Genomic DNA, 16025 nt, shown 5'->3' with positions numbered 1-16025 from the left:
TTACCCATGCATTAATTAACTCAAAATCAATATTTAATTAATGCAATTTTTTGGAGGGAATTTAATTAATGCTAGTTAAAAAATCTAATCGTGCACCCGCGCTGCGGTGCGGACGTGGGCTTCGATCCACTCGCCGACTGACCGTCTGGCACTTCATTTCCTTGACTGCAAAGGGGCCCCCGTCTCACACCCGGGCCGACTGTAAGTGGGACAGGCGAGTATGTGGGCGGGTACTACACGTAGAGTGGTCTCGCTCGCCGCGACCGAGAGACCACTGCGAACCGCTGGCGATTTCAATTTTCAGTTTCAAATCTCCTCCTCTTCCTCCTCCGTCCCCGACTTCGCGAGCAGTTTAGTTCTCCCCAACCCGCCCGCTCCATTCTGCTCCCCTCCATACAGCACCAACTCCGGAAGCCCTAGCCCTATCCCTTCCCCTCGTCTCGTCGCCGACGGCGGCCGAGGATGAGCGGTCCGGACTTGGGCACCTCCGCCGCGACGTCGAGCTGGGCCCGCTGGTCGGCGTCGGCCATGGTGGGGAACGCCGGCGCAGGGCGAGCCAGGGCGGCAGCGCAGGACGAGAATCGCGTCGCGCTCGGGGACCTCACCAACGTCGTCGTCGGCGGCGGCGGGAGGTTCGGCGCGGCCGATGCCGTATGGCTCCTCCAGCGATTGGGAATTTGGAACCTTTCTACCGTGCAATCCATTTCCTCACACGATGTTTTATCAATGTTTCATATGAATGGGATGGCATTTTCTTACATTTACTACTTCTTAGCGCCTGTTTCCTTCTGTTTTAGGCGCGTGCCCGAGCATTCATTAATGAACCGCGATGCGATTTTTTCAAAATCAGTGACACTGTTTACCCGTATGATTTTATATATTTAGGAAAAGGATGTGGATGAAGCTAGAAAGTTGAAATCGGCCTATGAAGATCTTGAGTGGCTAAAAGGAAAACTATTGGAGGAGCAGCGGCGCAGGGAAAGAGCAGAGATGGAACTATCAAGGCTGCAGGGTATTGAAGCTAGAGCACATCAGTTGGAGCTTCAATTAGCATCATGTAGAGCGCTGCTCAGCAACAAGCCTAATGGCTCTTCTTATGTCAACATACCTCAACACCTTGCAGATTTGGAAAAGTATGCATTCGCTGTCACTATTCCGATCCTATTTTTACTTCAATATTTTGTTATTAACACTGTACAGCGTATCATCTCATCTTATGAGCACAACCACAAAACTAGTACATTTCACAACTTGCAAAAAAAACTATAAATTGTTCACTTCTTTTGCTTAAACTTACATGAAAGATTGGTACTTTTGTCAAACACATTCAATTCTCGCTAGTCTTTTCTTCAGATAAAATTTATGCAGTCATCTGAATTGTTAACAGGCAAGCAGTGACAAATTTGAACAAAGTTGGTGAAGCAACCCTAGCTAAGGAAAGGGCTGAAAGTGCTACTTGGGAGGTCAGCCGACTTGAACATATGGTATTATTGTGTCGTTGCCTTCCATGCCCGGAATTTTCATATTTTTTCAGTTTTTGTTCTCTATGCAATGTCGTGCAAAAATTCCACCCGAGTCCCATAGCAGTTCCCCTGCCTAATATGTCTTGAGAGAAAATCTTCCGATACTAACTCGTCCTGTGTAGAATTTGTATATATGTTGAAATTCCATCTTGCCATGTGCCACCAATACATTATTTGACTTTCCTCTCTGTGGCGTGTTTCTTCAAACAGGTTGCTGCCGTCAGCGAAGAAAGTGATAGACTAAGAAATGACAATACTATGATGACTAAACAAGAACCTAGAGATGGAGATGATGTACCTTTGAAGGTTGGCAAATTTTTATACATTCTTAAAATTAGTAGCTTTGTGTCCATATCTGTTGCCTTCACAACATTTTTTCCGATGGAATACCACAGGATATGTTGTCATGTCTACCTGGAATGGATAATGTAGTGAGTGAACTGGAGAGTACTATAGACCAACTGAACGAACTGATTACTAACCAGCACACTAAACTGAATATGATGAATGAAAGACTGAGCATTGAAGGAAGAGAAACGGCGTCTTTGGAGCGAGAGCGAGATCAACTGAGCTTGCAGGTAGCCATACTAGAGTCAAAGGTAAGGATATCTGACATATGGTTTGCTGTGCCAACTCTGTTATTTGGAGCAGTTTCAGAAAAAAAAGGAAGCCTAAGATGCTCACCATGTTTCTTAAAATATGGTTTTTGCATGTATTGCTGAAATCTGTCTAAGAAATCTCAAATATGGTGTTAGAACCGATGTCCCGAACAAAGAGAACCTTTGCTTGTAGAGAAAGCCGAAGGCTTCTGGGTATGACACGTGTTTGGAGGTTAATAGCCTCAATTGATCCCGCCCATCTCAGGTACAGTATGGTCCTATTTATAGCCCATGTTCAACCACTTCACGCTAGGGTTTACAGTTTTACCCCCTCACCTGCTACATTCCTGGAATATTCGGGGGCATTATGGTACAATCAAATGTATTTACATAATTACAACTCTGCTCTGGGCAGTTAAGTGGGCCTCGACATCCAATCGTGGTCTTCGGCTAATCCCATAACTGCGCTGAAGGCTCTTCAGCTATCAGCTGGAGGTTCACCACGAGCTTCGCTCCTCCACTTAGGCACCATGAGTTGATCTTTGGCCTCCGGCTGAAGACACGTTGGTACCTTCGCCCACTTCGGTCAGCAAAACTGCCGGTGTAGCCTTCGGCTTCCGACCGAAGGCCCGTTGTCGCCTTCACCAACACGGGTAGTTGGGACCGCGGACGCACCTCTGGGTTTCGACCGAAGGCTCGTTCTGGCCTTCGCCCGTGGATGAAGGATTTAGGCCAACCTTCGGGCTGTGACCGAAGGTACGTCGTGATCTTCGCCTGCACTCCCTGAAACATCCCTGCAACACCCGAGTGCGTAGCCACCGGTAGACTTCTAGTTAGCCTACAAAGGGGGAGGGCGAGAGATCATCCCCAATAGTAGCCCCATACGGGTAATAGGTGTCTCAACGCCGTCCCCTTCGGTCCGTCGAAGGCTTGCGGCGGCGTATGCACTTCGGGAAACTTCTGGGTGAAGTGTTGGTTGCGGTAATAATCTACATTTAATATATATATATATATTTGGTATGACTATCTTGCCCCTGAACAACTGTTTCGTTTATGGGCACTAAATGTCTTCGCTGGACATCGAGGCGTCATTTCCCACTTTGTTTCGAATTCCGATGCACCTCGTTTTAACAGCTCTCCTAATTGCTATAAATACAGGTCCGTGGTGGTTTCTTTTTATCGCGTGCCATTGCTTGAGCTGCAGCTCTCGTACGAAGCGTCGCATTCTCACCTCCGAGTTTTTTCACCATCTAAGATTTTTCAACTCAGCCTGATGGCGCCAAAGGCTAGGTCTAACCGCCCAAAGACATTGGATTGGGCAATCGAAAGTGGATGACGAAGTGCTGGTCGGCCTGGTGAAGGAAGGACTGATCAGCGACGTCTCAAAGGTTAGGCTCCCTAGGAACCACAAGACACCGGAGCCTGTTGAAGACGAAGCTGTCGTTTCCGTTGCCTTGCGATGACATGGTGACCAAGGTACTGAAATTATTCGAAGTGTACCTACACTAGCTCACGCCCAACGCCATTGTGAGGCTGGGGCTATTTGCCTGGACTGCTTGATCTAAGGGGGCAAAAGCATCGGCCAGGGCCTTCGCTGCTGCCCACCGACTTCATCACCAGTCGAAGCCCGTATTCGCCCGAAGCATGCAGAGCGAAGCACATTACGGGTGCTTAAACTTCGCTTATCGCGCTAGGTTGTCCACTCCTGCCATCATCATGTATTAAAATAAATGGCCGAAGGACTGGACGTAGTGGTGGTTCTACCACAAGGTAGATCAACAGGAATTTCTCGTTTCGAAATGCGAAGATGTGAAGGGGAACTACGCCCCTGACGTGCAATTGAAGGCGTCCCAGCGGATTGCTCTCGAGGCCTTCGCGAGATGCACGAAGTATTTATCCACCCGGGACCTCGTAGAAGAGTTTATAACCGCCGGAGTGTAGCCCCTTCGCCGGGATTGGAGCATCCTAGAGTTCGGAGAGAAGGGGCCTGAGGGGCTCTGCTATCCCCATTCTTCCGTGCACGGCTTCACGGGTACACATTCATTTACTATTATTAATGTTTCTAGATGCACCTTCGTTTTCGTTTGCTTATGTTTTTTGATCTTCGCTAGACTTGTCGGTGGCCGAAATCGAAACGAAGGCTATGATGCGAAGCCCAGTTGTGTGCTGAGCAAGGTCTTGGTCGAAGGCTCAATCGAGTCTTGGAATACAAGGGCCTTTCCTATAGGGATAGACCGAAGATTAGCGCGCTCCTGCAAGGTCCTGGAGAGGGCTCCCCGGCAGAAGATATCAGCGAAGAACTTCCCACTGGTGCTAAGAGAAAACGAAGACACTCGGAACGCTTGCCGCAAGGAGACCGGAAGAAAAAGGCTCTGGCCCTTTGGAAAAGGCCGCGCGAGGTTGCCGTCGACGACGCTCGCGAGGAGGTAACTCCCGAGGGTACGGTGGCACTGCGCATCGTGCCCTTAAGGCAAGAGGTGCCCGAGGGCACCCAGGATCCCCGCCCCTCCCTGAAATCGGGGTTCTGCTCTCGCATGGACCTTCCCACGCTGATCCTGAGCAATGACGAGGAGGATCCGGCGGAGACACAAACCATCGTTGAAATTGCTGCCAGGGATGCCAAGGTCGAAGGGGCTGAAACTATCGAGGTTGTAGCCGACTCTTCGCCCTCTTTGTCCTCGAGCTCGTCCTCCGACATGGAGGAGTCCACGCCCACTGTGCCCCACCGTGGTGGGAAAGGGCTGATGAGCCATGGTGGGCTGATTGACGCGAAGGCTATCGAGCCTGAGGCGTTTAAGATTTCTTCGTGAACTAAGCTCTGGGGAGGTCAGCGATGCCAAGAAGATTTTTACCACCTTCGTCCTGCCCGAGCTTGAGATTTCCCTTGCCCGGAAGCCCGCCGCCGAACTTCTTGACATTTCCGATGTGACGATTGCGAAGGTATATCTGTATGTTCTATTATGTTTATGCTTCCTTGTCATTTTATTACTCGCTCTTATATCTGTGCGACGTCCCAGGCTGTGCTTATCTCGTGGGCTCAGTGCAAACCAGCGGAAAATTACGAAGCCCGCGCCCGGAACGCGAAGGCACAAATAGATATGTTGCAGAAGCGTGCGGAAAAAGCCGAAGGCCACAAACACGAATTTGCGCGCTGGGCGAGGGAAGCCGAGGCGCGCCTGGGACAACTTGAGAAGGAACTAAGCGCCCTCCGCTCGGAGAAACAGAGCGCCGAAGTAGAGGTCAAGTGCTTGCGGCAAAATTTACAATCATTCGAAGCGCAAGTCTCTGACCTGCAGGCGCTCTGCACCGCTGAAATCGCTAAAGCACAGCGGTTGCGCAAAAAGCTGAACGAGACGAAGGCTTTGTCCAAAGATGCCTTGAATGCAATTGGGGAGCTAGAGCCGAAGGCCGTTGCTGCATGCAAAGCCATTAGCAGCACCTTTGAAGGGATTGGTGCTTCGGCCATGCCCCGAACACTTGATATTGTCGGGCTGGGTGGTCTTATAAGGTGGATTAATGAAACTAGCGAAAGTCTTCTCCCAGCAGCTCAATTGTATGGTGACTTCTGCGCAATGGTCTCAGCCTGAAGCCTTGTACAATCAATTGAAATGACTGGCTGTGACCATCACATTGCACTCCAGAAGCACACCTTCCGGTATCCAACAGACATGTCTACTTCGGCCGTGTCGAGGGCATCGAAGGCCACTGCCCGATCATTCACCACCAATTATTGGTGCAGATATGGCCGCGATCTTTCCCTCCGGGAGGCGGAGATGAACCGCTAGTGAGTACGTTGTTTCTTATTACTGTTTTTATTTAATTGGTTCAGTCGCTTGCGCTTTTAAGAAATCTTTCTCTTGTAGGCGAAGGCGAGGGATGACCCTTTAGCTAAGGCTACAACCGCGGCGGCTGAAGAGACAGGGAAGGTGTGACGAAATAGCGCGAAGCGTCACATTGTCTATTGAAATTTTGTTATAACCTGGGGCGATGTAATATATATTAGCAATGTAATATATACTATTATTACTTTTTGCGAAATGTTTTTGACTGTTTGCGCTCCCTGCGCAGGTCCTCCCCTCGGACACTGCGCAGGTAGCCAAAGAGGCTATTCTCATTACTATGATGCGGGATAATTTTTTTGTGTCTTGGTCTTACTGGGACTCCTTTCGCCACCGCTATCCAGATATCACCGCTATCCAGATATTGAATTCGAGCGGTATTGGAAGGCGAAGTGTAGGGCATACGATGCGATGAATAACAGAACCAAAGCATTTTGGAGATCTTTTAACCCTTCAGCTTTGGTTACCCGCAGAGCTGAGCGCAACTCACGTCGGATTGCGCGCGGAGACGTCGAACCTCCACCTACTCTCATCAATCCGAAGCCCGAGCTTGAAGATGACGACGAACTCCTGCCTCACCAGCCTCAGCTTTGCTACCGTCGACGACCCTCTTCGCAGTTAGTGCAACACACCGAAGGCAGGGGCGTCCTTCATGCATCTCCCTCTGCTTCATCTTCTTATGTTGGGTCCCCACTGGACCCAACTATGCCTTTTCATGCTAGTCAAGGCATAACTTTTCAATTTGGTTTTAGTCGATGGTATAAGGATTTTGTTGATCCAGATATTGATCGCTTTGCGGAATAAAAAGTGTTTTTTACAATTAATGTTACTTCGTTTATGGGCGGTTGAAGTTGCTTCTTCGGCGGCACCGCGCTTGAAGTGTGATTTTAATAAAGACGTTTCGCAATGCTTTCAAAGGATAGAAACACTTCGCAATGACTTGAGCAAAGTCTCCCTCGGCGAACGCTATTCACCCAACTTTCTAGGGCCGCAGGAACCGAGTACCGTCTGCGAAGCGTTTACTCGAGTGTCATTCCCGATAATTTAGTTGGGGTGATGCTTTGGCGGTGATGGATGTTTAAGATTTGAGAACGCCATCCCCTCGACTTTTTGCTGTTGGTACCTTCGGCAGCGATGGAAGTGTTGTTCCGAGAACGCCCCCAACTTTTTGCCGTAGGTATCTTCGGCTGATGGAACTTTATTCTTCGGTGCGGCAGCATGCATTCTTAGCCCCCGACTTTTTGGCGAGAAGTGTGCCGTCTTCTTTCAGGTCAAGCGGCACTTCAGCTTTTTCTTTCGAAGGTTTGTTTTTCCTTCGGTGTGGGGGTAGACACTCTTATCCCTCGACTTTTTAGCGAGAAGTGCGCTGCGTTCTTTTAGTCGAGCGGCATTTCGGCTTTTCCTTTCGAAGGTTTGTTTTATCTTCGGTGCGGGGGCAGGCACTCTTAGCCTCTGACTTTTTAGTGAGAAGTGCGCCGCCTTCTTTTAGGTCGAGCGGCACTTCAGCTTTTCTTCCGAAGGTTTGTTTTTTAAGGTCGAAAGGGTACGATGTCTTGTCTTGACACTTCGCACCTCAAGTTTTGCCGTCAACTTTCGCCGTGCTCCCCGTCGATTGGTGTGCTGCCTTGTTCTGAAGGGCTGGCATACTTCGACGATGAGTTATTCGTACTCAAACCAAAGTGCATTCTTTTTTGGGGTTATTTCCATATATATTGATGTTTACAAGGGTCCCTGCCTCATTAAAAACCTCACGCCCTAACGAAGGGTTCTCCCTGTGAGGAAAAGAGTGCAGTTCTCGTACATTTTTTATTACATGAAAAAAAAATTACATAAACGTTGCCTTGGCACGGGTGCTTCGCCCAGAGGTGCTAAGACCTTCACCGCTATTAACGTAGAATTTGCGAAGGTTATCCGCATTCCAAGTATGCGGGAGCTCATCGCCCTCCAGAGTAGCCAAGTGATACGAGTTGGGCCTTAACGACCTTTTGACCAAGAAAAGACCGTCCCACTTGCTCTGCAGTTTTCCCACTAATGAAGCATTACTGAGCCTTCGTAGCACCAAATCTCCAAGGACGAAGTTCTTTAAGGATATTTTCTTATCTCTCCACTTTCTTGTCTCCTCCTGGTACTTGTTCAAATTTTCGGCAGCCTGCAATCTCACTTCCTTGAGGGTATCTTTTGATGTTAATTCTTCGCTTTGCTCCGGTTCATTTATGACCCTAAATGATCTGTTCTTAGATTCTTTCGGAGTCATTGCCTCCTCTCCGAAGAGCAGACGAAACGGTGTGAAACCGGTTGGTCTTGTTACCGTTGTTCTTATAGACCATAAGACCTTCAGTAGCTCTTCGACCCATTTTCCTTTCGTCAGACCTTGCAGATGCTTCGCAACATTGGCGAAGACCGTTCGCTCTTTCTACGGCTCCATTTAACTATGGGTGATATACAGAAGCGAAATGGACTTTGATTCCCAAGCCTTCGCAGAAGTGCTTGAATCTTGCACTGTCAAATTGGGTGCCATTGTCTACGGTCACTTCGCGCGGGACTCCGAAACAACAGATGATGTGCTGCCACAAGATTTTTTGGATATTTTTCGATGTTATGTTTACGAGCGGCATTGCCTCCACCCACTTGGAGAAGTATTCGACTACAATGACAGCATACCGCAATTTCCCTAGAGCGATTGGAGCTGGCTGTCAATGTCGATTCCCCACTGTGTTAACGGCCAAATTGGTGGGATGAGCTGTGTCTTCGCTGAAGGCCTGTTTGACCCTTTCGCATAGTATTGGCATTGTATACAACTTCGGACTATATAATCCGCATCACTGAGCGCCTTTGGTCAAAAGAATCCCTGTCTGTATACCATTCCAACTAAGGCTCGTGTACCTACATGCGAGCTACATAGTCCACTGTGTATTTCTCTCAGCAAACTCTGTCCTTCTTTCTGAGATATGCACCGTAGTTAAGGTGCATAGACTTCGACCTTGTACAAATTGTTTCCCACAATTCCCACAACTTTGTAATTTCTGGCTCTTTGGGCCACGTGCTTCGCTTCAACATTATCTTCGGGCTCGTGATACCCACGAATTTAAGCCATTATTGGAGAGCGCCAATTTTCGCTTTCAATCATAGCAACTGAACGTGCTGTTCGCGAAGAGTCGTCGATAGTTGGCATGCTCAACTTTTAGTAGAATACATCTGGTGGTATAGGCAGATTTTATGCTGCGGCTTTGGCGAGGTCATCTGCTTTGAAGTTGTCAGTCCTCGATATACTCTTGACCGTGAACCCCAGCAAGTACTTTTCCATGCTTCGGACTGCTGTCTTGTACTTAACAAGCTCTAGTTCTTTTGTCTGAAATGTCTTGTCAATCTGGCTTGTTATTACTTTGGAGTTCGTTTTAACCAGCCCACACGAGCTTCTGACACGTAGTATATTGGGAACTGCAGTAGCTTGTTGTTTACGTGCCTCTCCTGCACAAGTACAGCGCTTACTGCTGAAGGGGATGTCGCTATGTACAACAACAAATCAGCCCTGGGATCGCGACTGGATAGGGTTGTGAGCTTCGTCAGATAGTTTTTCAGTTCATCGAATGTTTCTTGCTGCTCTGCACCCCATCTGAATGGGTCGGAGCTTTTTAACGTTTTGAAAAAAGGTAAGCTTCGTTCTGCAGATTTTGCAATGAATCGATTCAGCGCCGCCAACCTGCTTGCCAAGCGCTGTGCTTGCTTTCTGTTCTGTGGAGGTTTAATGTCTATTATTGCCTGGATCTCTTGGGATTCTACTTCGATGCCTCTCTTCGACACTAAGAACCCTAATAGCCTCCCAAACTGTATTCCAAAGGCGTATTTTTCTGGGTTTAGCTTTAGTCCTACCCTTCGCAAATTTCCGAAGGTTTCCCGTAGGTCTTTGAGATGTTGGCTTCTTCTGTCACTTTTGATCACTATATCGTCAACGTATGTTAGGACATTTCGCCCTATTTATGCACTTAGCACTGTTTGTACCAATATGGTGAAGGTTGCGCTAGCATTTCGGAGGTCGAAGGGCATTCTCACAAAGCAGTATATGCTGAAGGAGGTTCTGAAACTTGTCCTCTCCTCATCTTCCTTTTCCATCCAAACTTGGTGATACCCCGAGTATGCATCTAGGAAACTCAACATTCACAACCAGCCGCGGAGTCCACCAACTGATCAATTCTAGGTAATGGGAAATCATCCTTCGGACAAGCCCTGTTTAGGTCCGTGAAGTCTACGCAGATTCTCCACTTGCCGTTGCTTTTCTCAACTAGCACTGGATTGGCCAGCCACTCTGAGTGCAACACTTCACGTATTACGCCAACATCAAGCAGCTTCTATGCCTCAGCCTTCGCTGCTTCTTCCCTTTCATTTGAAGCTTTCCAGAGCTTTTGCTTCTTTGGCTTCGCGCTGGGGTCTACATTTAAAGTGTGCTGAATGATTTCCCTACTGACTCCATGCAGGTCTTTTGGAGACCAAGCAAAGACATCCTCATTGCTGCGAAGGAACATTATCAGTTCTCGCTGGTCTTCCTCTGGGACCTCCGCCCCTATGGTGATTTTTTTATCTAGTTTTTCTGGATGTAGCGGCACTATTCTGGTTTCCCCTTCCGGTGTAGCCTTCGCCACCTTATTTACCTTTTGCTGGATCTCACTTTCCTCACGATCTGCCGAAGGTTCCGTCACCACATGGACATTTCGCCGACCTGGAGTGATTCTTACTTCGATTCTGCAGGCCACTTGCTGATCTCCAAGCACTGTTATGACGTCTTTGGGACCCGGCATTTTCATGCACAGATATGCGTAGCGCGGTATTGTTCCGAATGTGTTCAGGACTCCCCTACCGAATATCACATTATATGGATAGTTGATGTCGACCACATCGAAGGTAATATCTTCTGTCCGGAAATTTGTCCCTTCGCCAAATGACACTGGGATTATTATCTTTCCCAAAGCGTTGATTGCGTTTCTGCTGAAGCCTAGAAATGGAGACCCAGCCTAGTCCAGGTCGCTTCGCCGTAAACCCATTTTGTCAAAGGCATTCGTAAAAATGATATCCGCGGAGCTCCCACCATCTATCAAGATTCTATGCATTTCGTTTCCTGAAATGTTTGCTGTGATCACGAAGGCATCCGTGTGCAGGTAATGTAGAATCCTCAGGTCATCTTGTGAGAATGTGATGGGCACATTGGACCATCTTGAGTGAACGTAAGTTGACCATACACCAACGTGGTTGACTCTTCACACATATTCTTTTCGCTGCCTTTTAGACTCTGTCTCCTGATTAGATCCTCCTGAGATCGCTAACACCACATTGTATCCACGATTTACTGTGTTCATGGACCTGCTAGTCTCCGGTGGTTCTTCGATCGCAGGTCTTGGTGGAGGCGGAGGTAGCTCCCCTTGGAAGGTCAGTTGCCCCGTTTTTTGATCCAGCTGAGCTGAGGCCGCGGGGGCATATTGTTGTGGCGCAAGTATCGGTCGCCACTGGTTGGCAAACGTCGTGCCTGGGCTGGGGTTTTCCCATACTTAGCCTCGCCTGAATTGTGCGGCATGGTGTATGGTTCTTGCTTGATCGAAGGATTGGTTTGCTAAGCTCTCTTTCATGGGTATGACCTTCGCCAGTGTTGCATCGTCTCCTCCGGCTGATTTGACTGCCGCTTCGAAACTCATTACGAATTCCCTTTGATCTGACTCTCTGTCGAACATTACTACTCTAGGCATCTTGAAGCCCGTGGGCCACGGCTGGTTCTGCAGGCCAATGGATAGCAGGGATTCCGGGTCTCCCGCGGATGGCCGTCGCCGAAGGTCCTGCGCAGGTCGGGCCGTGCCTTCCGACGGCGTCACGTGGCGAGCTATTTCCTCCGCACGATGCAGCATATCGATTTCTTCTTGCATTTTCTCCAATGTCTTCCTAGCTTCCTCCGCTCGCCTGCGATATTCCGTAGCTTTTCGATTTGCTGCCAGGCTATCCAACATGCGCTTTTTTTTGCGCAATCTGCCTCTCCAGCTCTTCGGCTTCCAACCTGGTTGTTCTTTCCTCCTGTGTTTCGTCTGTCTTCGTACTTTGCGAAGTCATCCAGGTCTTCCCACTCTTCGTCTCGCGCCTTTCCTCCTTCTGCCGAAGGCTCAAAGCGTGCGAGATCGCTTGTTTACGCGACCCACGTCGGTGCAGCATTTTCCTGGACGGTCGCTCCGTGCCTGTCCTCATTGCTTCCTAGTGGTGCAACATCAACACCGTAGTGTTGTTCGCGCCCACCCGAAGCTCCTCCGGTCGAAGCATTGCTTGACCCTGGTAGCGTCGAAGGGGGTCTTTCGACCAAAGCTCCGGCTGCAGCGGAAGGCTCCGACAATGCCTTCGATGTACCAGTTGGCTTCGTCTTCTTCTTGGGTGGCATGGCTTCTGTCCGTTCGGTATCCCCACGGACGGCGCTAACTGTTGGAACCAATGTCCCGAACAAGGAGAACCTTCGCTTGTAGAGAAAGCCAAAGGCTTCTGGGTGTGACACGTGTTTGGAGGTAAATAGTCTCAATTGATCCCGTCCATCTCAGGTACAGTATGGTCCTATTTATAGCCTGTGTTCAACCACTCCACGCTAGGGTTTACAGTTTTACCCCCTCACCTGCTACATTCCTGAAATATTCGGGGGTATTATGGTACAATCAAATGTATTTACATAATTACAACTCTACTCTGGGCAGTTAAGTGGGCCTCGACATCCAATTGTGGTCTCCGACCAATCCCATAACTACGCTGAAGGCTCCTCAGCTATCAGCCGGAGGTTCATCACGAGCTTCGCTCCTCCCTTTTGGCACCATGAGTACTTTCGTCCACTTCGGTCAGCAAAACTGCCGGTGTAGCCTTTGGCTTCCGACCGAAGGCCCGTTGTCGCCTTCACCGATGTGGGTAGCTGGGACCGCGGACGCACCTCCGGGCTTCGACCGAAGGCTCATCCTGGCCTTCGCCCGCGCGGATGAAGGATTTAGGCGAACCTTCAAGCTGCGATCGAAGATACGCCGTGATCTTCGCCTGCACTCCCTGAAACATCCCTGCAACATCCGAGTGCGTAGCCACCGGTTGACTTCGAGTTACCCTACGAAGGGGGAGGGCGAGAGATCATCCCCAACATATTGATTAATTGCTCCTGGGCAAGCCATAAAAGACCTTTGTGACCACTATATTTTTTTAAGGGGAACAGTAGGGTATGCCCATACAGTACACAATATGGAGAATAAGGTTTATGTACATGAAAAGGAGGAAAGAGTGTAGAGGTCCCGATGAGGGCAATTTAGTTAATAGTGAGGGGCAATTAAAAATGATTTTCTTGTCTTTCACCTTATGCACATTTAGGGCACGTTTTCTCTGTGGCTATCGAATTGATGTAGATTTATTGACTTAAGTGTAAGATTATTCAAGCACAAGCACATTCATATGTCGTCTCCCGATAGCACACCTGAGCCCTTTGGTATGGGAGCTTCTGCTGTAACTGTGCTTCCTATGTGCTGAAAGCCGGAAACGTGATAGCTATGAAATGTTATTATCAGGTCAGCCTCAAATGACACATTTGTGAATTATTTTTCTCTGAAGATGCCATTTATGTTGCTATGTCAAGGCTTGTCCTTTGTTTTAGTGTTTTTTTAATGTAGTTTGATATAATCAGGTAAATATACATAACATCTTCAAAATAAAGTTGCTTGAGTGTGCAATCAATTATTAATAAATACACCGTGAAGAATACTAATTTAACATATGGTATCTTTTCTGTGTTCCATGCTTCTAGTAGCTTGAAAGTTCTTTTCATATTTGACAGTTAGGTCATGGAGATTACTCTGCCTCAGGCACAGAAGTACCGTGTATGGTATTTACTCTTGCAGTGGACAGTGAAGCAAAGCCCGAGCTAAAGAAAACAAAAGAGTGGCTGCAGGCAGTTGAAGAACTAAAAGGACAAGCTGGTAAGTAATCTTTTACTTGAACTGATCATGATCCACATATCTGATTTGGATGCCTAACTTCCTGTGTAGTGTCAGGTTCTGTAAAGAAACAGCCTGTTGTTATTGAAATCTGTGACGATGAGGAAACATCGATGTGGTGTGATGATGATGATAAGAAGCTTATTCTTAAATCAAATCCCTCTAGCATTGGCGAACCAGGTATGGATTAATGTCTGTAGGGAGTATGGGAAAGGCTTTGCCATATTGATAATTATGTCTTACATGAGACTATTACTAAGAAAGTTGGAGAGTAATGAACAAATTCAATTGGATCTTTGATGCTCTATGTAATATTGCCTTATCTTATTCCCTGAGCTCTAGGACATTCAGATTCATCAGGGACTTTCAGAGGTAGTGTTGTTCCATAGATATTGACTGGTTATATGGTAGATGTGTAGCGAAATAAGATGAATGTTTGATGCTTTGTGTGATGCATTGTCTGATCTAATATTAGACGCATAGGTTGATTCTCTGGTGCATGTATTGCAGAGATGTTGTATTTTATCATCTTTGTGTATGGCAGAGGGTGAATCGTGCCAGCAAAGGGGGTCTTGTGAATGGTTCTTCCGTGGCAATAAACTAATGCTTTCTTCTGGAATGAAGAAGTACATGGAAGAGCTTTGTGGTTATGTTCCGCCAGAGATCCCATTTTACTTGTATCAAATGAATAAATCAAATTTGAAGAGTAAAGGAAAGATGGTTAGCTTCAATCGTTTCTTATTTGGACTTTCTCGTTATTTGCTTCCTGTCCTATAGAAACAGTGATTTGGTTGGTAAATTGTTTCATTTTTTTCTGGCAGAGGCTCTCGGCAAAGTACATCTCTAAGCCCTTTCTTTCTTGCTTGCACAATGGGGAGGGCTATGCTCGGTTTGAAGTTGATGGTGAAGATCGTGGTACGGTTAGAGTGAACCTGTCAGCAGATGGCCGTGCCAGTCTCACATCAGGTTGGGCAAGTGTGATTGAAGCTAAGGATATTAAAGTTGGCGACATATGCGCCTTCCACTTCAAGATTTTTGATGGTGCTCTTAAGCTGTCTGTCCATGTGTTCCATGTGGTACGGTACTTGGTGAGTGTGAGATAATTGCAAGCCGAGTGTTTTTGTGCGGTGTAGGTAACATGGCTAGGACTTTAAACTATGCCCGTGGAAAGGGCGCTAGTTTAATTCAAGAACTGCGCTTCTCGAGTTAAAAATTTTATGTGCAACTGGGTCAGTATAAAGTGCCGAAGTAGCAGAAACTTACCATTTGGTAGTGTTTATCTTAGGCAGAAGCTTTGCAAATACAATCTTATGGTGGGTGTGGCATGCAAGTTGTTTCGTACGCTATCGGTCCATAGCACGCGGAATAGTAGAATCCTCTTATATTGTATAGGATCGATGGCTTTGTACTTTTACAAAGTTTTTCTGCACAGGTATTTGCGTTATGTGGGTCGGTGCAGGGGAGAGAAGTTACTAATGGTCTCCTGCGTAGGGGAGTGACTAATATGCGGCTGTCCGCATTTTCCATACCTGGCGGTCGATTTCCAACAACCTGCTGAAGGTAAGAGTGAGTTCTTGTGTCTTTTTTTAAAGTTCATCTCAAATTAAGAAATGTTCAGTTGAAAATCTAAAACGCTAGCCAAATCAAAATGTTCATCTGGGAAAATTTTGACATAAAAATTTCTGCTCCAAAATGTTTTGATTCGAAAAATTCAACTATAAACCAAAGCATTTCAATTTGATAAAATTCAACTCAAATGTTTCAATTTGAAATTTTCATTTCGAATTGTTCAACTCAGAAAAGTTTTATCTAAAAAATTTCAAATTAGGAAAAGTTCCATCTCAAAATTTTCAACTAAAAAAAGAAATGGGAACCTAAGGCTATAGCAGGCAAGGTTTACAAAACCATTTAGGTATGAAAACCGAGACCTGGTGGTAACCTAAAAATTGCGGTTATCGGGATAACCGCTTGAAATTCGACGAGAATTCTCTTAAAATTCACTCGGCCAAATTTGAAATTCAGCGAGAATTCGGACCGAATCGACCGAACAGTAACCGGTTGGTTTGCACTGGCAACCGAGAGAAT

The 16025-nt window shown here is 47.2% G+C and overlaps 1 protein-coding gene across 4 annotated transcripts; it reads left to right on the top strand.

Annotated features, from left to right (window-relative positions):
• The first annotated feature begins 269 nt into the window (after positions 1-269).
• LOC133928655 (mitotic spindle checkpoint protein MAD1-like) lies at positions 270-15241 on the top strand. Of its 4 annotated transcripts, none has more exons than XM_062375081.1 (9): positions 270-651; positions 886-1133; positions 1388-1484; positions 1734-1829; positions 1919-2122; positions 13781-13922; positions 13998-14120; positions 14485-14660; positions 14762-15241. In XM_062375081.1, exons 1-9 carry the CDS (start codon positions 463-465, stop codon positions 15041-15043), a joined length of 1557 nt encoding a protein of 518 aa, XP_062231065.1. In that variant the 5' UTR covers positions 270-462; the 3' UTR covers positions 15044-15241. The 4 variants fall into 4 exon arrangements, with proteins under 4 accessions (XP_062231065.1, XP_062231066.1, XP_062231064.1 ...); XM_062375082.1 differs by having other exon boundaries at positions 1388-1463; positions 13992-14120; positions 14762-15240; XM_062375080.1 differs by having other exon boundaries at positions 13992-14120; positions 14762-15238.
• Positions 15242-16025: the final 784 nt, after the last annotated feature.

Source organism: Phragmites australis, chromosome 9 (genome assembly GCF_958298935.1).
Source record: "Phragmites australis chromosome 9, lpPhrAust1.1, whole genome shotgun sequence".
NCBI classification, from domain to species: domain Eukaryota; kingdom Viridiplantae; phylum Streptophyta; class Magnoliopsida; order Poales; family Poaceae; genus Phragmites; species Phragmites australis.
The sequence above is the reverse complement of the archived record's forward strand: the minus strand, read 5'-3'. Positions and strand labels throughout refer to the sequence as shown.